This window comes from Theropithecus gelada, chromosome 3, assembly GCF_003255815.1.
Source record: "Theropithecus gelada isolate Dixy chromosome 3, Tgel_1.0, whole genome shotgun sequence".
In the NCBI taxonomy this organism is placed as follows: domain Eukaryota; kingdom Metazoa; phylum Chordata; class Mammalia; order Primates; family Cercopithecidae; genus Theropithecus; species Theropithecus gelada.
In genome coordinates, this window is record NC_037670.1 from 83,499,580 (window position 1) to 83,523,155 (window position 23,576).

The window sequence follows — 23,576 nt, forward strand, 5'->3', positions numbered from 1 at the left end:
CTGTACTGAACATGTACAGACTTTTTCCTTGTCATTATTCCCTAAACAATACAGAGTAACAACTATTTACATAGCGTTTACATTGTATTTGGTATTATAAGTAGTCTAGAGATGATTTACAGTTTATGGGAAAATGTGTGTAGGTAATATGCAAATACTATGCTATTTTATACAAGGGACTTGAGCATCCATGGATCTTGATATCTGTGGGGGGTCCACGGAACCAATCCCCCCAAAATACAGAGGATGACTGCCCTGTGGCTTGCTTGTTCTAAGGGGCATAGCCCACAGGGGGAGTCCATGAGGACTGCAAGGGTCTGGGAAGGCTTCACACACATTTTTGCTGGGCCTTGAAGGGAATGGAACTTCAGCAAGCAGAAATAGAGAAGGAATTTTTGAGGAAAAAAATATATGTGAGAACAGGCAGGGAGGGGATGGTGCTGTGTGCATTCAATGTGCTGACACGCTTGGGGAAAATAAAGTGGTGACCTGCGACATTGCTAACTGGACAGTAGGCCTCAAAGACAGAAAGGAGAGATTTGCTGCATTTTGAGCAGAGTCTCTCAGGTCCACACTTTCAATGCCTCTGAATCAAACGTGCTGACTTAAGATCTCAGCTGCTTCTCTCTGATTCTGTCCTTGTCTTTCAATGTGGCATAAAAATGGCACCTTCTTGCGGTTACAAGGCAGGCACTAAGGACATACACCCAATTTACAGTTCTGAGAAAGTGTTTCCGTGGATACAGAAAGGCTGGCAAAATAAGAAAGGCATGCCACCTTCCAAATATTTGTTTTTGTTCCCAAATACCCCTGTTTTTCCCAAATCATATAACTGTAAGAAAATTATAAATCTTTTAAATCCCTGTACAAAGACTCCCAAAAGTATTCTTCAAGTACACTACTAGCAGTATCGTGAATATTCATTCATTCATTCATTCATTCATTCAATTAATATTTATTATGCACCTATCACATACGAGGCACTGTTCCAGGTGCTGGAGATACGACAGAGAACACAACAGATAAAAATTCCCACCCTCATGGAGCATATAGTCTAGCGCACAGAGACCGACAATAAATGAAATAAATACATAAAACAGATAGTGAGATGTGCTGGGGGAAAACACTGTGGGAAAGGAGTGCAGGTGGCACCTGTGCCTTTCGAGTATGTGCTTGAATGAAGAGAGGGACGGAGAGCCATGCAGACAGCTAGGAGGAGCGCATTCGAAGCAGGAGGCACAGCAAGTGCGGAGGCCCTGAAACACACCCAACCTGGCTGCAGGAACTGCAAGGAGGCCTGCATGTCTGGAGTTGAGTGAGGGAAGTTGAGAGGAGTGCAATGTAAAAACAGAGAGGTAACAGTGACCAGAAGTCTCAGGGAGGAGAGTGCAGTTTGTGGAAGCCAGAAGAGCACCTTCAAGGTGGAAGAACTGATCAACATTCGCAAGGGTGGCTGAGAAGCCAAATAAGGCAAGGACTGAGAGTGGACTGTGGAGTTAATATTGGGGGGTGGGGGGCATTAGCTGCCCTCAGAAGAAAGGTGTAGGTGGAGTGAAGGGTCAAAGCCTGATTGTCGTTAATTCAGGGGAAAATCGATGATGCAGGAGTGAGAAGGGGCCATTGTCGGCAGGACTGAGGGCATGAGGTGGGAGGGAAAAAGATTTAATGGACTAGTGAATGGGGCTCTTAGGCAGCAGCAGGGACAATCACCTTCAGAAAAAGTAGGGAAGGCAGAGCATCTGGGCCTTGAGATTGGTAGCTGCAGACGAGTGCTGCCAATCCTGACTCTCCTGACAGCTCTGTCTTTGCAATGGAAGCGGGGAGTGGGGCATGTGGCAGGTGAAAAAGGCCCAGCATGCAGAGGCTGGCTCTGAGTGCAAAGACAGAGGAGTGACATCATCTGACTTACATTTTGGAAGCTCCCTCTGGCTTCTGGGTTCAGAATAGACTGAAGAAAGGCAAGAGTGGAAACAGCCAGTTAAGAGGTTATTGTAATCCATGACAGATATATTTTTCCCCCAAGACTAGGGTGTTGACAACAAACTAGAAAAATATCAGATTCTGAACACATTTTGAATACAGATAAAGGTGGAAGAGTCAGTGAAGTGCAGGGTGTTTTACTTTACCCCCAAACCAATACAACAAAACCAAGAGATGTTATTACAGCATTGAAACCAAAATCAATAACATTTCAGTTGCTTTTACTGACAACGATCCAGTTTTTAACTAGCACATATTCCAGAACTGTGGCAGTATCAATAAGTGATGCCAGTGAATACATAAAAATCTGTTGGCATTGCAAAGCATTAGAGAAATGGAAGCTGTAGTTAAAAGCAAGGCATCTGTGTCTGTTCCAATATGCCAACTGGCAGGGGTGAATCAATAAATCACAGAAGTAGTGTAGAAAAATATTTCAAGCCTTCCAAGATCAAAGAATAGATTGTAAAATATTAACTTGATGTCCTTTTAACTATTTTTTCTCAATATTTATTAGTGTTTGACCTCCCTTGAAACCTGAGTTCCATTATAAGCTCTTTTGGTTAATGGATTGAAAGGTTGTTTTGGAGCACTCCTGCTTCCCTAAGTATTTTCTATTCTCCAGTGAAATACTATCAGTCTGCATTTTACAGCAATGCTCCTCAGCATATCAAAAACACGCATCTCTGTAAGGGTGCTGGCCTGTCTCTCGCTCCATCCTCTGCCTCCCATAACTATATGTATGGAGATACTCCTACAGATAAAGTGTGGATATACAAATTTGCACATCATGGTAAAAGTGTCATAAAATCCTCCACCCCTGGTGGTTCATAAGGCCTAATTTAAACATATTGAATTAAATATTTAGGGCTTGCAACAGCCAAAATACACAAGGAGCCAAGTCCTTCTCTTCGTATTTATAGCAGGCAATAATACAAAACTTCCAGGAGAGTAAAGGGCAGAAGTCCTTCCTGCTCTTTCCCTATCTCAGGTTTAGTTTGGAAAGCATTCGGTGCTAACTTTCGCTACACAGATGCTCTGTGCCATCCTAAAGGGTACGGGATAGATTCATGTAAGAATCACGGCAGTTTTTGATCAAACAATTCAACTTCTAGGATTTAATACTTAAAACAAAATTAAGGATGTGCAAAGATTTAGCCACAAGAATGTTCATTGCAGCATGGTTTATTAGAAAGAAAAACTGGGATCAGCCTAAATATCTAACAATAGCTGACTGGTTAAAAAAAAGAAAGTTCCATCCATGCAACTGAACTATGCATAGCCATTAAAAATAATGTCAAATACTTAAAGATACAGAAATATGTCCATGGTAAAATTTGAAATAAAATTAATATGAACAGTCTGACCACATTTAAAAAGAAAATATATATTTACATGTATATATGTGCATAAAAGGCAATCAGAAGCATTACCTTTGTTACAGTAGGGAGTCAGGCAGACACAAGCAGGGCAGGAGATCCCCCCTCCACCCTCAACCAAGAATGTCAGGAGACCATCAGGTGATGGTCAGGCAGTTGTTAATCTGTCTCTCTTAAATAATAATTCGTTGCAGCCGGTGCCAGGGAAAGGCTGTCTCCCAACAGATAGAAAACACCTGAAACTGGTGATCAGCCGCTTCCCAGTAAGATCTTAGGAGTTGGGTGAGTGGGCCCAAGCATGCGCACTACAAGGCAAAATGGTGGACTCTAACTGGTATATGACCTTCCTCTAGAAACACTCTACTGGTAAGAAAAAGCACCTCAAGTGAGCATGCGTACAACTCCAGTAAACACACTGCACCTGCGGCCCCTCCCAAGTGCTGGCAGGCCACTGTGCATGCGAACAACCCGCCCTCAGGGAAGAATAAGGGGAGAAGAGATGCAACCCCTGGAAAGCATGCCAACATATAAACCCCAAGTCAACGGTCTAACCACATAATCGAATCTCTCAAGTCTACTGCTTGGCCCTTCTCTGAGTGTCCTTTACTTCCTTTGGTTCCTGCTCTAAAATTTTTTAATTACCTTTCACTCTCACTCTAAAACTTGCCTTGGTCTCTCACTCTGCCTTATGCCCCTTGGTTGAATTTTTTCTTCTGAGGAGGCAAGAACTGAAGTTGCTGCGGACCCGTATGGATTCGCCGCCACTAACACTTTTAAATGTAGAATTTGCAGGCAGGTCATCCATTTTGCTCATCTATACTTTGCTCTAATTTGTCCATAGATATCGTATTACTTGTGTAATTGGCAAAGTACCAGTAAAACTTACTAAACATTATTCATGGTGGCACACATGTCTCACGGGAATACTGCCTGGCCAAACACAACCCCTGTTGCTCCTGACTTTGCTGGCTTTCTAGATATGTGGCTGTGTGTGAATCTAAGCCCTAAGATGGCCCAGAGATGGTCTTCCATGAATCTCTGACAGTTTGCTCAGCAATCAGGCTGACTATATTCTTCAGATATCAAATGGAAGGAAATAGGAACAGCAGCAGAGATTCACTATCCATAGAACCACAAGGAACAGAGCGATAAACACAAGCTTCAAGGGAGATGTGCCACAGTGTTGGGTTCCTTTGCCTAAAAGCAAAAGGGGCTGTTCAGAGACAAAATGTAGACAGAACATCTGTTAGGGAATAAGGGTTAGGGAATAAGGTATGCAGAGGCCAAGAGCAAAGGCCCAGAAAGAGAACATGAATGATGCATGTTAGGTCAAATGGTCCTTGTGCTTTAAAACAACACGGTTAGGGAAATGCCAAGTAATTTCAGGAACAAGTCCCAAGCAATTTACAAAGATTCCTTTAAATTAAGAATGAAGTCCCTAAAGATCCAAATTCTAATACCTTGAACTTCAAACAAACTGCTTTAAAAGCAACACTAAAACCTTCAAATGGAAAGTAGATTAAGTGCATGCTCCATCTCTAAGAGCTTACTTACCACAAACTCAATTACTTGTTTCAAAATGAGACACAGGTTGGTTTGGATTTACTGATAGGCTTGTCCTGATAACTAAGAATGACAGATGTAAGGGGAGAAAGCTTCAGTTCTCTTGGTAACATTTAAAGTCAAACCTCTGGGTAAATGCATATGTAGGTAGCCATGCTTTGCAAAGCAAAACAGTGCCGCGTTGATAGGCAAAGTCAACATCCTATTGACTTTTATCTTTTGTGCCATCTATTTCAATGTAGGAAGTGCTGGGGCATATTTGTCTTTGAAAGTAGTCAAGTTCCCCTCCCCTACATCTACCTCCACCCCACAGGGTAATGCTTGTTCCAAAGAAGTATTTTCTTTCTGCCATCACCCTCTGTTCAGTTCTAGAATTTGCTCTTATCCAATGTTGGCCTGTTTTCCAGTTCTGAGCAGAGGGCAAAGCATGTGTGCCTCCCTCTCCCGTCGGCTTACTCATGCCTAACCCGCAGTCCTGCTGGCCTTTGGGACGCTGCCAGCATCCCCCTCTCAGAGACATCTGTTGCCTTGCTTAAACCAAGAAGCCTCCCAAGCATGTGACGGGGCCATGCAGAATTAGAGAGTGCCACCTCCAACAAGAGGCGTATGTCCACCTCGCCTCTCCCTTGTCATTTCCTCCTCTAGCCTCAGCCTCAACAAGTGGCCGAGCCTCACACAAGCTGTCAGGGACAGATGCTATGTGAAAAGAGGAAATTGGACTCAAAGATGCTACAGCTTTTTTAATTAAGTCCAACCTACAAGCCAAATAGCGAGGCATGAAATGAATACTTACTTGCAAATAAGCACCATGTTTCTCAAAAACAAATGCATTGATTCGGGTTGGTAGGCACCTCCTTAGCTTTCTCAAAAATCGTATTGTTCCTCATTCAGTGCCTCAGATAGTTTCACCTCGGCAGTGGGAAGTGCTTTTTGTGCTGGAACCTGGAGATCCTAAGTTTCCTTTTGTGATTTTCTTCCTCCGCCATCCCAGGGCTAGTTGAGTTGGCACGATGAAGCGTGTCCATACATAGCCAAATGCTCATTCTCATCTATTCGTCCCTTGCCCCCCTCACTCTTGCAAACCCCCTGAGTGCCCACTACATGCCTGGCCTGGCTTTCCATTCTAAGGAAAATGAAGACTAACACTGTTGTGGTTTCTGTCTTCCCAGCTCCCTAAGCTAGTTCTACTTATTCGCTTTGTCTCCATTTTCTCTAGTTTACTATTTGTTTTCAATTCTGGTTCCTTATTGTTCCTCTCTGCGTGCTGCCTGCTAATTAAAGCTGACTAGAGCCACTGCTGCTATTCTCAGCTGAAACGGCCAAGCTCCTTGATTATTAAGACAGTGAGGACTCAGGAAGACCACATGGATTTTTGAGACAGAAGAAAATGGGGGAAACAAAAAGATTAAACAAATCCCTTTGGACATAGAAAGAAAAGAAATGGGAGTAACCCTAAAATATACACCACACATTCTAAGGAATCACAAAACGCAGATGAGTCTCATTAACAGTTACATTTTTCTAATTTCTTTTCCATCATTTCACAACCACAGAGAAAATTAAACATGTTATTTTAAGGTGCTGGAGAAAGCTCTTACATACTTCAAAATTAATAAGGAAGGAACCTCAGCTATCATATCCTGCCTGTTTTACAGACTGGGAAACCAGCGAGAATTGACTTGTCCAAGGCCACACGGCCAAGCAGTTGCTGAACCCAATGGAGATTCCTAGGTTTTCTTATTTGCTCCCTATTCCTACCCACAGCTCCAGCCAACTACCCACCTTCCCCATTCAGTGTGTTTTTAAAATTTTAATTTATGTCTAATATACTATTTATTTTTATTTTTCACATTTTATACTTTTATCATATTGTCATTTTTAAATATTGCATGAATTGGAAATAAAGGACATAAAGTATATGCTTGTTACAAAAATCTAATTGCAATGTTCTGAGGTTTCTTAAATAATCATGACATGCAGTATTTTTTAAAGAAATGCTGAAGACTAAATTTCAAACAAATGCAAGCAAGAAGATAGGAAGAAGGAAATTAGCCAGTTCCAAGACCTTGCTCATCACTGGACAATAATCAAGAAAAGAATATCTAGGTTTGGATTATTTCTACCTTAGGGTCATTACGGAAGACGAAATTTAAACCTGAATATGAATCTGATTTCACTGAATCTAGTAGTTAGGGCTCTTTGGGTTAAGTGACAACAAACACAACCCAAATGGGCTATCAGCAAAAGAAAATTTATTGTTCTTAGAGCTGAAAAAAATCAAGGGGCGGGTCTTATTTTAGTCATGTCTTGGCATGATGACTAACACTTGTGTAGTACATACCAAATGCTGGGTGCTGTTCTCAGCATTTCACATGACTCACCTGACGCTCACTACAACTCCATGAGTAGGTATCACAACAACTCCCACTTCGCAAACGAGTACACTGAGGCACAGAGGCTAATCTGGATAGAGTGACCACATTCATAAGTGGCAGAACAATTCAAATCCAAGAAATCTGGCTCTGAGTCTAGAATGTAGCTACTTCCTCCTCATGCCCCCAGAGTCCAGATTGGCTCCATCTCTCATCTCCACTTTCTCTGTGTTGGTGCCATACTCTTTCAGATCCCCACTTCCTGGGGGCAAGTTGGCTCAGACAGCTTGAGCCTCAAAACCTGAAAAGTTCAGTGAAAAAGACCAAGCGTATTTTTGCCAGGACACTCAGCAAAAGTCTCTGCCTCTCGGTGCCTTGAATCAAACAAGGGAGAATATAAGGTTCTGACTGGCCAGACCTAAGCTGCATACCCGTATAAAGTAGAGTGCAGAGGGGACTCCACCAGAAACAAATAGACTGAAAAGACAGGAGAAGAAAAGGGTTCCCATCCCCAGAGGAAGGGGGATAGTTATCAGAGATGGTAAATGAATACCAGGTAAATGCTGCACTGTCAAATTTCACCACAACTAAAACACTTCTTTTTCAATGATCAAACAGAAGCTCTTGGTCTTCAGGTAGCATAGGTATCCTATAAGACCCATGGCAACTTTCATTTTTATATAAATGAATGTGAATAAAGGAGAAAGGTATATGGAAAAAATAAACCAAGACAGGACACTTGTGATGTATTTATAATCACAGACTATCTCCCCCAAGCCCACTCATATGGGCTTTATGGTCTCTCTAAAGGAATTGTGGAATCACAGCATCTTCACTTTAGAGTGGATCTGGGAACTCATCCATCCCAAGATCCCACATGGAGCAGAGGCTGTCCCCAGCCTGTCAAGAACAATGACCCCACTTTACAAAGCAAGTCTTATTTTTCCCCTTACCCTCTGCTTTAATATAAGGTGTGGCAGGCAGAGAGAGGGCGAAATGGAAGGAAGAAAGGGTGAGGCTGCAGAAGATGCTGGCTTCGCCCCTGCCCCACAGAAACCTCAGAGGTAAACACAGCCTTGTCCCTTCATCTCCCTCCCCGCCCCATCCCCATGTGCAGACCTCACCTCTCACTGCACCCCTCCCACCCCTGCAACTTGTCCTAACTTTTACACTGAAGCCCTACCCTACTTCTTATGATAAGATACCCCAGAGAGATTCCTCTTCTGAAATAAAGATGAGCCCTGCCACAATCATTTAGGTATTCCAAGGTTCACTGGTATCCTCTAAGTAGTCTTTATCTTTCCCCAAGGGAATCTGAGTAAGGAAAAAAAAAAAAAAGATGGGACAGAATGGAATCATGGGGGGGAAATGGTGTTTCTCTAAGGAGGAGCAAACTATAGAAGGGTGGGTATGAGACACATCCTGGAAAAGAGGCTCCTACGTGTTTGTGGGCATGCAGGAGGAGCTCTAGTGACCTCCTGGCTTGGGAAGGCAGAGAAATGGACTAATGCCTTGTACTTGGCGGCCAGGAAATAGTTCATCATGTTTCTGGTGGTACCTTTGTGAGTTGGATGACTGCCATTAGATGATACAATTAGTTGGATTTGCCACTGCTTGAAGGATCCAAACACTGGGAACAGTCATCGATATGGTGCTAGAGGGCTCTGATCTCAGCCCTGTCTGCTTCCAAAATTCTGTCAATAACTCCGATGAGGATATTTACGGCATATTTGTCCAATTGAGAGTTGAGGTGATGCTAGGGAGAAGAGCAATATTGTTGGATGACATAATCAGGATCATCCAAGATATGCACCAGATCCCTGATGAGACACAATAGTGATGAACGTGAAGCCTATATTCAGGTTAAAATAAACACACGTAAGTACATGTTGGTGAAGACATACCCTACCAGCCACATATGTGAGAAGGGAATTTAGATTGACTCTGCGTGTGGTATGAGTCAGCACTGCATTGTGGTTGCGGAAAAGCAAATGTGGTCTAACGCTGCATTCATGGAGACAGAATATTTAGACTGTGGCTTATGCTAGGCTTGCTGTATTTTATGTGAAGCAGACCACACCAAAAATTTTGTGCTCAGTTCCTGACCTGACTCTAAGAGAAACACAGGCAAACAGTAGGAGAGAAGGTACTGGCAGCGCCTATGTGGTCATGGAGATGTTTTGTCTGGAAAATAGAAGGCTTCCGTGAAACGTGAGAACTGTCTTTAATGATGTGATGCATTGTCCTGTGGAAAAAGTGTTCCATTTGTTCTGTGTATCACCTATGGCTGGACCTGGACCAATAGTGGGAATTACGGTGAGCCAGATTTCAATGCCACAGAAGACTTTCCAAAGGAACAAAGTGTCAGGATGTTGTAGAGGGAAATGTAAAGATGAGTCGCTGGATCAGATCATAGGTTCTCAAACTGTGTTCCCCAGAGATTCCTCAAGAAGAGGAGTGCAAAGAACAGAAGCAGTTCACACACCCCACTGCAAGTAGAGCAACTCCCCCTGTCTGCTTGCACAGAGGCCATCTGCTGCAAAGGAAAAGTCTGATTAAGCAACTGGGCTAGATCAAAGGTCCTCTTTCAACCCTGAAGTTCCAAGATTTAGTGATTTTTGAGATGACTTCTCTGAAGAGGCCGCCTGGAGAATGGAGGATGCATGTGAGCTCTGCAGCCAGAATCACGAGGTTCAGATCCTTGTGCATTCATCTGCTATTGCCACAGAGCAAATGAACAGAAACTTAGCAGCTTAAAACAACACCCACTCGCTAGCTCACAGTTGCTGTGGGTCAGAAGTCCAGGTGTGGCTTAGCTGGGTCCTCTGCTCCGGGTCTCCCAGGTTGAAATCATAGAGTCAGCTAGACCGTGCTCCTTTCTTGAGCTCAGGATTCTCCTCTCAACTCATGTGGTTGTTAGAAGATTTCCTTTCGCTGAGGCTGATGACTGAGGTCCCTATTTCCTTGCTAGTTGTTGGCCAGGGACCACTCTGAGCTCCCTCAAGTCTATTCTCAGGTTCTGGCCACGTGGCCCCCTCCCATAGGCTGTTCACAACATGGCTGTTTGGTTCTTCAGGGTCAGCAGAGGAATCTGGAGCTTCAATTCTCTTTCTTTAGAGAAAACCTGGAGCCTCTTTTAAAGAGCTTGCCTAGGCCAAATGCGGTGGCTCATGCCTGTAATCCCAGCACTTTGGGAGATAGAGGCGGGCAGATCACCTGAGGTCAGGAGTTCGAGACCAGGCTGGCCAACATGGTGAAACCCCATCTCTACTAAAAATACAAAAATGAGCCAAGCATGATGGTACATGCCTGAAATTCCAGCTACTTGGGAGGATGAGGAGGAGAATCGCTTGAACCTGGGAAGTGGAGGTTGTAGTGAGAGGAGATCACGCCACTACACTTCAACCTGGGACAGAGCCAGACTCCATCTCAAAAAATTAAAATAAAATAAATAAAAATACAAAAATTAGCTGGGCGTGGTGGCGCATGTCTGTAGTCCCAGCTACTCAGGAGGCTGAGACAGGAGAATCACTTGCACCTGGGAGGTGGAGGTTGCAGTGAGCCACTCCAGAGTGAGACTGTCTGAAAAACTAAAAGAGCTTGACTTATGTCAGGCTTATCCTGGATGTCTCCCTTTTGATTAACCCAAAATCAACTGATTAGGGACCTTACTTTTATTATCTGCAAAAATCTCTATATCCTTGCTGTATAATGTAACCCAATAAAGACAGTGAAAACCCATCATTTTTACTAGTCTTGTTCACACTGAAGGGAAGAGGATTCTACAGATTGTGTATACCAAGGGAGGGGAAACTTGAGGGCAGGCCATCTTCGAATTCCACCAATCAAACCTAGCTTTTCCGCTCACTGCTTCTGGCCTTGGGTAAGCTGCTCAGTTACTTCCTCTGCTAGTGGGGAGAATAATTTCTCAAGGGGTTGCTACGACGGCTAAGTAAGTTAATACACAAAGCACTGAGAACAGTCACCTGCCACCAGGTAAGCACGTAAGGAAAACTCTAAGGTACTGTTATGCAGGAATACGTGGCATTCCCAGGACTGACTGAATCCAGTGGAGGTCAGACATCAATGTGCTCTCAGGCAGGAGCAGAGTGAGGAGGTCAGATAACACAGCTTCCAGGAGAGGTGGCTTCTCTTGTCTCTCCTACTGGCCAGCTGTCCTCTTTGCTGCCACTTTTGCTATTTGGCTTTCACTTCCTCTGCCATCCACCATCTGCTAATACGTTCCTTTTCTCTGTTTTCATTTTCTTCTTCTTCTTCAGTCTTTTTCATCTTTCTCTGTTGCTTCTTTCATGATTCTTATTTTTTACACTGGAAGATTTACCATTATTAGTCATTGCCAGCAAATAAGATTATGTCTTTCTCTGCTGCGTGATCATGACCTTCGTTCTTTTGGCTAGTATTCACCGCTCACAGGCTCTTACAATATTTTTAAAGCCTATATTTGGTATTGTTTCAGAAGACTAAAGGTATTAAATTTTATTTTCCCTTTAGGTAAAAAATTCTCCTTTACTGAACAGATACATCAGAAAATAATGTTTTATCTTTCAAAACAACTCAGCATCGGAATTTGCTTTTAATAGAAAAATCCACTGGTACAGTTAAAACATTATTTATTTTATAACAATTATTTTTCAAAAACAATTTTCAGGAACCCTTCTATAGTGTAAAGTGAATCATCCCTGGTTTGCAATTTAGTTTGTCAATGTAACATATAATAAGCCACTAGCAAAAGGAAAAAGAAAAGCTATTTCAGTCTGCGAAAGTCCATGTAGACAGCCAACAGCTGTAGCTGTAAGCAGTGTTTAAAAACATGACACATTTCGGCACTGTACCCTGCACATAGTGGGCACTCAGTGGAAACTTCTGGAGTTAAATTGAGATGTGTCAGTCACAATCTGTTGAACTGAACTGAGGAGCTATCTCAATAAGAGACAACCATGAATCCCTGTAATTCTTTCTTTTACCTAATACCAAACTCCAATGGGAAACAGAATTTACAACACAAACAGAAGAACCAGTAGCAATGAACACAGCTTGTATGGACAAATGAGCTGACATGCATTATCAGCTACATCTTCACTGCTTGTCGAAAACCAGGTGAGGTCACATTCCCATCCTGGCCTGTTCTATCACGCCACTGCCGAGTCAACACAACTGTCTCTATGTTATTTATGGAAGAGGCGGGAGGGAGTCCTGAGTGTTCCCACCACCCAGTGCCGAGGCAGCAGAAGCTGTCAGCTGACACCCTCTGACGCACAACATACTCAGGCACAACACAAGATGTGCTACAGGAGCCCCACAGCCATCTGTACTTCAGGGAGATGAGGACAAGGAGGCATCTCCCGTATCAAAACAACCACTGATAAATATCTATCAGGGGAAAATGGCTGGACAGGGCTGTAAGGTGTCTCCCCTGACATGTAACCATCACTTCTCCCAGCAGCAGGTAGAAGAGCTACTGTATAGGGAAAGAGGGGGATAAGGATCCTTTGGATATGTTGACCTGTTTCCAGCTCATGAAGTTGTTTTAAACATATTATTTCATGTGATTCTCATAGCCACGGGAGACCTTGCCAATAGGATAGGAACTTCGAGCCACTATGGAGAGAAATTTGGCAACAAGCATCAAAATTACAAATACACATTCTCCTTGATGCAGCAATTCCATTCCTAGGGATTTATCCTATAGATATACTCACATGTGTGTGAAATGAGGCAGCACTCTTTGCAAGAGAGGAATATTGAAAACAACCTAAGTGTCCCTAAATAAGGGGTTCCTTAAGTGAAAATTGTCCTGTATCCTTCCATGGATAATTTTCAGTATGCAAAAAAAGCAAGGCACAGAATAGTGAATAGTATGTTAGCATTTCTGCAAAACAAAAAAGAAAGAGGAAAAAAAAGAATACGTGCACACACAGTGCTAGCTTGTACATGCAAAAAATACCCCTTGAAGGGTACACAAGAAAATGGTATCTCTGAGAAAGGAACTGGCGGATTGAGGACAGAGTACAAGGGAGACTTTTCACTATTTATCATTTTATGAATTTTGAGTTTCATAACATCTAAATCTATTGCTTATTCATATGCTTAATTTTCAAAAGCATATGAGGTGGGTCAGTGTATTTCATCACACAATGTATATAAGGGGGTTTGTAAGCTGTAAGCCCCATACATATTTTATTTATTTTGAGACAGAGCCTTGCTCTGTCGTCCAGGCTGAGGTGCAGTGGCATGATCTCAGCTCACTGCAACTTCTGCCTCCTAGGTTCAAGCGATTCTCCTGCCTCAGCCTCCTGAGTAGCCGAGATTACAGGCACGCACCAACATGCCCGGCTAATTTTTGTATTTTTAATAGAGACGGGGTTTCACCATGTTGGCCAGGCTCGTCTCGAATTCTCGACCTCAGGTGATCTGCCTGCCTCGGCCTCCCAAAGTGCTGGGATTACAGGCGTGAGCCCCCATGCCTGGTCCCTACACGTACTTTAGTTATGTGTTCCTATCACTCATTGGTTTTTGAATGAAGAACTCAAGGCTGAGGAAGGTAGGCAACTTGCCCACGATCACACAATTGACAGTCATAGGCTTTCCAGGCTGTTCTCATGTTCCAAGTTTGTGGTTGAACATCTGCCTTCTCTGTTCAGCTGTAAGTAACAAAGCCTAAGAACCACATCTATACCCAGTGACTTGTAGAGTGTCTTGTACTTAGTAGGTTTGTTTACCTGTAATTCCTCTCTCTTAGGTTTCCTGTCTCACATTACCCACAGCCTAATGGGTAACTCCAACTGTATGTTCCGCAGATGCCTCAAAACCAACAAGCCCCCCAAACTCAAGCCATTAACTTCCCTGTCCCTCTAAAACACTGCTCCTCTTCCTTATTTATTTATTTATTTATTTATTTAGAGATGGAGCCTCGCTCTGTCACCCAGGCTGGAGTGCAGTGGCGTGATCTCAGCTCATTGCAACCTCCGCCTCCTGGGTTCAAGCGATTCTCCTGCCTCAGCCTCCCAAGGGCACCCGCCAACACGCCCAGCTAATTTTTGTATTTTTAGTAGAGACAGGGTTTCGCCATGTTGGCGAGGCAGGTCTCGAACTCATGACCTCAGTTGATCCACCCACCTCAGCCTCCCAAAGTGCTGGGCTTACAAGCGTGAGCCACCGCACCTGGCCTCCTGTTCCCTATTTTTAATCATAAAAAATACCTCCTCGCTGGCCTTCATCATCCCATCAACTCTGTCTCTTAAGTGTAATCACACCTTCCAATTGCCATCCATCCTAGCTTCCACTTTCTCACCTAGGGGCCTCTTGATTTTGACAACAGCCTCTTACTAGGACCTCTGCTTCTTTTCTTGCCCACCACCCTAATTCAGACCCCCACTGCTGCTAGAATCATTTTGCTAAAACAGACTTGATTGCATTTGTCATTTACTTAAGATCCTTCTTTTGGTCTGCATCACCCATGGAAGCTGGGACCTCTAGACTGGTTTCCAAATCCATCTTCCAGATTCAACTGCACAACTCCTCTCCCATGAACCACACACTCCAGGCCCACGTCACACCCTGCTCCTGCCTTAGACATGCTGGTCCCTAACCCAATAATGCCTTTCCTCCTGTTTTCCAACTGGGAAGCCCCATTCCCTGAGTTCCCTGACACCTCAGCCTTTCACTCCAGCCTCTCACACCCACAAGAGCCATGTGTATGTACCTCTATTATAGCACCTCTGATACCATCTTGTAGTTAAGTGTTTCTATGAAGGTCTTTCTCTAGTGAAGGTATTCCCAACATGTGGAACAAATTCAGGTCTCCATAAATGTCTGTTGAACAAATGCACTTCAATGTCTAAACAACTCACTTGACACTTTGTGCACATGAACTGTTAATATCTACAGTGCCACCTCTAGTAATAGTTTTCCTTCAATCCAACATTTTTGTGGTATCCCTATTAAGAAGAACACCTGCTGTGTGAGGGATGATAAGGAAAGCATACGCTGATTTCTGTATTTTTCGGGGGCTGGAGCATAATTCCAATAACCAAGAGAAATTCAGTTGCCCTTTCGACATTGTAAATAATTTCCAGTTGCCCTTTTGACTTTGTAAATAATCACAACCTACAATTTCGGGAATACTGCATTAATATTCCATAAAAGAAAACTGACTTGCTGAATTCCTTGGGTGAAAAGGATGCTGCCACTCAAGCTACAAGCATGAGGCAGCTATGGAAGGTCCACTGCAGAGAGAAGGAAGCAGGACCCTGAGTGAAGGTGGGGGTTCGGGGGACAGCTGAACCTCCCTGGGGACTTCCTCTGGAGGGAGACAGGCCTGGGGGGAGGCAGCAGAGGAAAGTATGTTCATGAAGGGCAGTCTTCCTTATCAAACAGGTGGCAGCCTCGTGGGTCTAGCTAATCCTTCTAATTACAGAGGAGCTGGCTGCCGGCCAACACGAAGGGGGCCAATTTTAACTCCTCATGAGGGAGGGCTAGCAAGCCAGACAAGACCCCCGCCAAACAGGTGGCAGTTCATGGCCGGATTTCCAACTCAGCAGGGCACTGGGGTCCTCGGCAAAATAGAGGCCATGATAGAAGTTCAGCCATAGAGACTGGGCCAACCCTGCGGAGCCTGCAGCAAGGTGGTGGTTTGGAGGGTATGGAGTGCCCAGGGCTCTCCCAAGACACCACAGATACCAGCCCTAGAGAGGCAGGATGAATTATAATCTCACTGGCAATGGGATGGAACCTACTAACGAGCTGCCTGACTTGATCAATCATTGGCAAACTGTGGCTCATGGGCCAATTTTGGGCAGCTACCTGGTTTTTTTATTTTTTTTGTAAATAAAGTTTTGCTGGAACACAGCCATGCTCATTCATTTACATATCATCTATGGCTGCTTTTGCTCTACGAAGGCGAGTAGTTGAGACAGAGACCATATGGTCTGCAAAGCCTAAAATATGTATTGTCTGCCCTTTACAGAAAAAGATGGCGAAACCCTGGTCTAGTAAATGCCCAGGCTGCACCTCAGATCAATCGAAATTAGAATCTCTGGTGGCAAGACCCAAGTATAAGTACTTTTTAAAGCTTCTTGGGTGATTTCAATGTGCAGTCAAGTTTGCAAACCACTGCTTCAGCCTGATGGAGCGACTCGGAGGGGCAGCTGAAAAAGTCATAGTAAGTTTCCACCTCAGCTGAATACGTCACAGACAAGGTGGTTCAGTGCTTGAGCTCTGGGGAAACACAGGCCTGATCTGTATCTTCACTCTACCACATATTTGCTATGTGACTGTACACACTCAACCCCTCTACTCCTCAGTTTCTCTGCCTGTAAAATGGGGATAATAATGACACCTAACTTACAAGGTCATTGAGGGGCTGAAGGGGAGAATATGTGTGGAGCTCTGGCATTGTGACTGGTAAACAACCTCACTCAATAAATGGGAGCTAAAAGAGGTACTGGGGGAGAGTTAGGCTGAGAGGCTGATCCCATCATGGTTTAGAGCAGCTGGAAAAACTGCAGAAACTCTCAGGTCTGGCACATGTGGTGTTAGAAACTGCCTTGAAGACGCCGCTGGGAAAAACCACAGTATGTGTGCAATGACTGTACAGCCAACAGGTGTGGGCAGACTGGTGTATGGTTCAGGACAGCTCTAAAGAGACTTCACTGCTAAACTCTGCCCGCTTCTCCCCATGCTTAAAAGGGTTCCCTGTTCTGGGCCCTAGCTGACATTCTAGAACACAACTGTAGCTGCTGGTGAATGCTTGTTAGAGACTTTGATACTGAACCCTGAACCCTGCTGCTTGGATCACATACTGGGGCTGTGGAGCACTTGTGGGTACCTGATACCTGCTTTGCAGATGCCTCCTGCCTGCCTACCTTTGTCCTGCCTTCATGCCAGTATGGGCTTGACATCAGCCTGCCAAATTTGTAGCCAGGTAACACATGGTGGGCTCTGGTTGGCAATACACAGAGGACTGCTCCCTTGGGCAGACAATCTGGCCCCTAGAGATGCTCCAGTGATATCCATGCCTTGATCATTCAATTATAAAGTGAAAGGCATGCTGCAAAATGTGGGGGGCTCCTTGCTCAGTTAATGATCTGCATCTGGGGTGGAGGGGAGGGTCCCTGCATTTCACAGACACAGGCCTAGGTCTTGTTCAAAGTGAGTGACCTCTCTTGTCTGGTGTAAAGATGAGTGGCCCCTTAAATGCATGATCAGTGAAGTGTTCTTACGAATCCTGGCAACATGTGGTAACCCACTAAATCAAGAAATGGTGAGCCACAACCTTCATCAGCTGAGCCAGGGGCATGGCTGTTTGCAGTTGACCAGCCCTTCTTGCATTTCATTTAAGGCTTGTGTTAGAACAGGATCAAGCAGAAAATCCTGGCCAATACCTCCCTGAATTTAAACAATGCATCCGTAAGGAAGAGAGGCTTAGCACTATATTAGTCCTCTACCTGTGGGGTCCTGCACCTAAAACTGGCATCATATATAATGATCTAAAATAGCTGGGGGTCAAGCGACAATTTTAGGGCCAGCGCCTCAACACAACTGGAAAATCCAGGAACCAGCTAGTGGGAAGATCTAATTATAATGCTAATAATGACATCTATTTACTGGGAGCTTACAAAGTGCCAAGTGATTTATTTACATGCAATTCTTATTTAATCTTTACAATCAGCCTATGAAGACTTGGAGAATTCAGTACTTGCGCAACCACATAGTTCTTAAGTGGCAGAACTGAGATTCCAATTCAGATCTCTCTGAACCTAAAGCTCCCAGGAGACCCCACTTTATGCTATAAGCTGTACAGCCTCGGCAGAGAGAGCCAGTGATGCCTGCCGCAGAATCATCCTGCTCCACCAAACTGCCTTGGACAGAGACAGGAAAATAATATCCAGGCCCCATGGGACAGCCTCCAGTCAACCTGAGAAAAACTGCACACCCTGGAAAGTTCTGCCTCACTCCCAGGGCTCCTCCCCTGGGTTACAGCCTCTACACCTCTTTTCTACATTCTCAGGTTCCCTTCAGAAACTCCGTGTGGATTTCTTTCCCAGCCCCTCCTTACACTGTCCCACTCAGGTGCTACTTGGAAAGCTCTTAGTCTTGCATCTGATCTCTCCCAAGTCAATGATTTACTCATTAAAGAAACAACCACTTCCTTCCCCAAATACTAATGATAAAATATCACTTAAAAAAAAAATTTAGATTCGGGAGAACACATGCAGGTTTGTTACATGGGTATGTTGGGTGATGCTGGGGTTTGGGCTTCCAGCGAACCTATCACCCAAACAGCGAACGTAGTACCCAACAGGTATCACATCTTTTATCTTACCCGAAAAGCACAAAAAATCTAATTCTGTCACCTGCAGAGCACAACATTGCAACCTGCTGAGTTCAAACTGGGATGTAATCCCCTTCCACCTCCCTCTGGACCACCAGCCCTGCCACTGCACTGGTGAAGGGCACCAACTCCGGAACCAGCCTGCCTTGGCTCAGTCCTAGCCCAACCATGTGCAACCTGAGTGACCCCAAGAGACCTCACTTTCCTCCTCTGCAAAATGGGAATAATAATAGTACCTCCTTCAAAGGGCTGTGGTGAGAAGTGAGACTGTATATTACATACTGAGTACTTGGCTCACTGCTGGCACAAGAGAAACACTCCACAAATATTAGCAATTGTTCTTACTAGTTGTGATTATATTGCTATTCTTGCCCTGGATATTATATATGCATTTATTTTAAAATTATTGCCCTGCTTTCAAAACGGTGCAGATAATCATGGAGTCTTACACGTGGGAAAACAGGTACAAAGTTAAAGTGTTCTCTTGACTTGTCCTCAAAATATAGTGCAGTACTTTTAATGGTACTTGACACCTTCTCCAAGACTTGACCACATATTCTCTAACTTAATTCCCATGCCAACCTGGAAAATCCTACTTTGCAGATGAGAAAACCAAGTTTCAGAGACACCAATAATATTACAATAATGTCTGATATCTATTTTGTACTTTTTATGCATTCTACACTATTTTAAGAAACTTATATGTATACCACCTTTTCATTTTCAAAACAGCCCTATGAGATTAAGATGATTGCTATACCCATTTTACAGGTGAGGAAACTGAGATCCAGAGAGGTTAAGTAACCACCAAGATCACAGGGAGCAGAGAGAGAATAATGGCTTTCTAATTCCCTAGTGTGTGGCTTGCACACCACAGTTAGGCTTAGCAGGGGACAATGAGAGACCAGACCCAGGGCCTCGCTATGGTGGCATAGTCACCACCCTCCCCAACACCCTCCCCACACACCCTTTCCTCTGTGCTGGGTGATCTCTGACTCTCCTCACTGTAACACTCCATGATCGTAAATGAATCTACAGACACCATCCTTCCGCCAGCTCTAGAGAGATCAGAGCACTGATGCAGGTAGTTTTCCCAAAGGACAAAGAACAAAGCTGAATATTTTTCTAGCCACATTAAAAATGATATTCCTGTGTTAGAATAACATCAAAATGTGTTGTGTTTTGTTTGTTTTAATAGCTTCTCTTTGATCTGCACTTTGGCCGCAGACTCACTGGCTGTACCCACTGTCATTCTCTCCAGCGGGCATAGTCTGGTGCTGAGTGAAACTAGCCCACAATCCTTGTAAATCACTGCTTTCCATTCATGCTCATTTCGCTAGTGCCACCGCTCAGCCACTGTCTTGATTAATGCAAGAAAAAGGAGGTTACGATTAAGTGAGATGATTTTGCACCCAGGAAATAGCAGATGAGTTGGATAAACTGCACAGTTATTGGTGAGTAAAGAAGCAGATTTAAGCTGCCCTTGGGTACTAGAAACAGGAAGCTTAGAGAGACCTTGGAGCAGCTGCTCCTCTCTTACAAAGCCTTTGGTAACTGTGAAGAGGAAAAGCGTCTGTGTTGTGCAGACGAAGTGGAGCACATGCAAATTGAGGTTCAGATGCTGAAAAGCAGGGAAAGGAGCCTGTCTCGTGCTCTGGATTATCCTGTTGCCAGTCCATGAGCAAGAACTTGGCCAGCCTGTCCAATAAGACATTCAACATCAATCTTATTCTAGCTTGTCTCGGGGATGCTTTCCGAAATGTTCGTAAGCACTATTCAAATGCCAAAAGCCATAAAAAGGATTATTTGCTTGGGACACCATGCCCATTTTCTGCTAATGCAGAAATGTCATCATACAAGATGGCCACGTATTAAGCACAGAGAGAGGCAAGTTTTGGGGAGTGTGCACCTAGGGAAGCAGTTCTCAAAGCATGGTCTAGGGAACCCTGCAAGTCCCTGAGGCCTTTTTACAGGGTGTCTGAGATACTGAGACATTATTTAATTTATTCACTCTTACTCTTTCTCAAACGCAGAGTTTTTCAGAAAGTGCATGACATGTCATGGCAACAGATTGGATGTAGAAGCAGATATGAAATCCAACCACCTCCCATTAATTCAGACACTAAAGAGAGCTGCAGTAAAGTAAAACAATGACACTGTTTTGGAAAGTATTATTTTTCAATAATAAGAATTTATTAAAAAGACAAGAGGCAACAAATGTTGGCAACAACAAGGAGAAAAGGGAAACCTAGTATACCGTTGGGGGGAATGTAGACTGGTACAGTCACAGATAACAGTATGGAGAGTTCTACAGAAATTAAAGTTAGAACGATCATAGGACCCAGTGATCCCTCTTCTGGGCATATATTCAAAAGAGACAAGCTCATCACTTCAAAAAGACAGCTGCACTCCCATGTTCACTGTGGCATTATTCACAATAGCCAAGATATGGATACAAACTAAATGCCCACTGATTAACGAACCAATGAAGAAAATGTGGTGTGTATATATGCATGATGGATTATTATTCGGCCTTAGAAAAGGAGATCCTTCCATTTGCCACATCATGGATGGACCAAGAAGACATTATGTACAGTGAAGTAAGCCAGACAAAGAAAGATAAATATTGCATGATCTCACTTATATGTGGAATTTAAAAAGCTCAAATACACAGAGATAGAGAATGAAACAACGGTTACCATGAGTCGGGGGTGAAGGGTGGGGGAGAGGAAATGGAAAGATGTAGGTCAAAGGATACAAAATAGCAAATATGTAGGATGAACAAGCCTAGAAATCTAATGTACACTGTGAGGACTAAAGTTAATAAAAATGTATTATATTAGGGATTTTTGTTGAACAAATAAATTTTCTTTTTTAAGCCAGTCAAATTTAGATTTTTAGCTGCTCTTTCCATACACAAGAAATGTAATTCTGTGAGATGCTAGGTATGTTAATTTGCTTTACTATTGTAACCATTTTACTGTCTATATATATCCCATAATATCATGTTGTAAACCTCAAATATACACAATAAAATTTGTTTTTAAAAATGTGTGTTGGCATATAATAAGCATATGGTTTGAAGTAAATTGACAAATTATTTTTCAAATTTCAGAGTTTTAATTTCTAATATGGCAAATATTGACTGATATAAAATATTCTGGGACCTCAATTATTCTTAAGAGAATAAAGATGTCCTGAGCCCAAAAAATCTGAAAACCACCTAGAAGAATGTGGCAATTTTCTTTTTAACCCAGTGGAAGCCTTCCTTTCTCCTCCAGCCCCATAGTCAAGCATCTAAGGGCTTCAGATTCACCCATTTTCTTGGTCTTGGGCACAGGTTCTTTCTTCAGTAGCTTCATTGCCTGCCTTGCCCCAAATCCATATGACTGAATCGTATTTATTCTGCTCATGGCTTTGATCCAGGAGGTTCACAATAGTTTATTCTCCCTGACAAGGCAGAGAGAATGGCTTTCCTTAGCCCCTCAGCTCTCAACCAGGCATTGTCCAGTGCAGTGAGAACTGTCATTTCTGCCTGGACCATTAATCAATAAAGACAGATGCACTTCTGTGGGCTGACTGCGGGAGGGAGGTGAGTTTAGACCTGCGACCTGAGAAACCATCCTGAGCTACTGAGACCATGGTGGACCCCATGTCTGTCACAGGGCAGGAGAACAGCCCATCAGTCAGTGGGCAGCACATTAGAAATCAAGCATCCCCCTCCACGTCTGAAAGTCACGGCAACACCAAAGCCACAGGCAGAGCCACACTCTCTGCAGGTTCCACGGACCTTGGAAGCCCTCCTTGCAAACAAAGCTGGAGCCCTTTCTCCATCCCTCTCCTGCAATCACAGTGAAATAGTGATTCACCTATAAAGAACTACTGTGTGGATTTCATCTATAAAGAACCAGTGAGCCCCCGCTAGACCTGGTATGAAGTGTTGGTGGGGAGGAGAAGTGCAAAGGTGAATAAAAAATGCTCCCCCGCTGCCCTCCAGCAGCTGCTCATAAGCAGCAAAGTGATCGGACTCCTGTTTTAACTCATGTCTCTTACTTGGCCTGCTTTTCAGAGGCAATGAGAGTGTCTGATGAGAAAAGGCAAGGCCACCAAAGAAAGCAGAGAAACGAAAGCCCTAAATAATTAACAACGCTGGATAACCAATGTCTGAAACAGAATTGATTCTGCACAAGAAGTCACTCTCTGTTTCTTCCTTATAAGTGTTATTTCTTAACCTCAATTTTCAACCTGAACAGCAAGCACCTGATTTCCTACCAAACTGAAAGTTGTCCCGTGTTTCCTGGATGGGCTCAGGTTTCCAGGCAGGATTCACCAGAGGGGCTCTTAGGAGGCATTCAGCCAAACAGACACCAAGCCCAGAGGGCGTGTGAGAAACGGAAGGGACGGGGAACGTTTTTGAATTGCAAAATGCTTCATCTTTAGAGGACACTCCAGAAACATAAAATTCTGTGTTGAAAAAGCTGCCGGTGAAAATACGTTTAATCATTACCTGTTTATCTAACAGGACCAGGAGCAAACAACCAGAGGGTTTTCAGCAGATGCAGACAATGACCAGGGCCTTGAACTGGTCTCCGGGCTGTTGGAGTTAGGCAGGGACCTACCACAGCGGAAGTTAAATCACACTTGACGCTTAAAGACCACAAGACCAAGGTTATTAAAAGAGGGAGGTGGTGGAGTTGGTGACACAACTCCACCCCTTTCAGTCCACTTCCTCTCACTTCTTCCACCCCCACCTCAAGGTTAATCGTTTCTGTGTGGCGGAGTTTTGAATCCTGGGAACTGTCTCATTTTAAGCCTCTTCTAATGTTTTGCAAAGATTATCAAGATAATGTAGTTCCACATCTCTGGCACTAGGAACATCAAAAGCCCATTAATTAATTACATGCTTTTAAGGATTATCTGCATGGAAAATAT

At 43.7% G+C, this 23,576-nt stretch overlaps 1 protein-coding gene across 4 annotated transcripts in view; it reads right to left on the bottom strand.

The window, feature by feature from the left end:
* CHN2 (chimerin 2) overlaps nucleotides 1-23,576 on the bottom strand; it is a 313,814-nt gene that overhangs the window by 215,920 nt on the left and 74,318 nt on the right. Inside the window, exon 2 of one of the 4 annotated variants that reach the window (XM_025378587.1) lies at nucleotides 1,910-1,948. The exons of the other annotated variants lie outside the window; for them this stretch is intronic. Coding sequence (XP_025234372.1) covers nucleotides 1,910-1,948 — 39 coding nt within the window. The remainder of the gene's footprint in view (nucleotides 1-1,909; nucleotides 1,949-23,576) is intronic. 4 annotated transcript variants of the gene reach the window in all.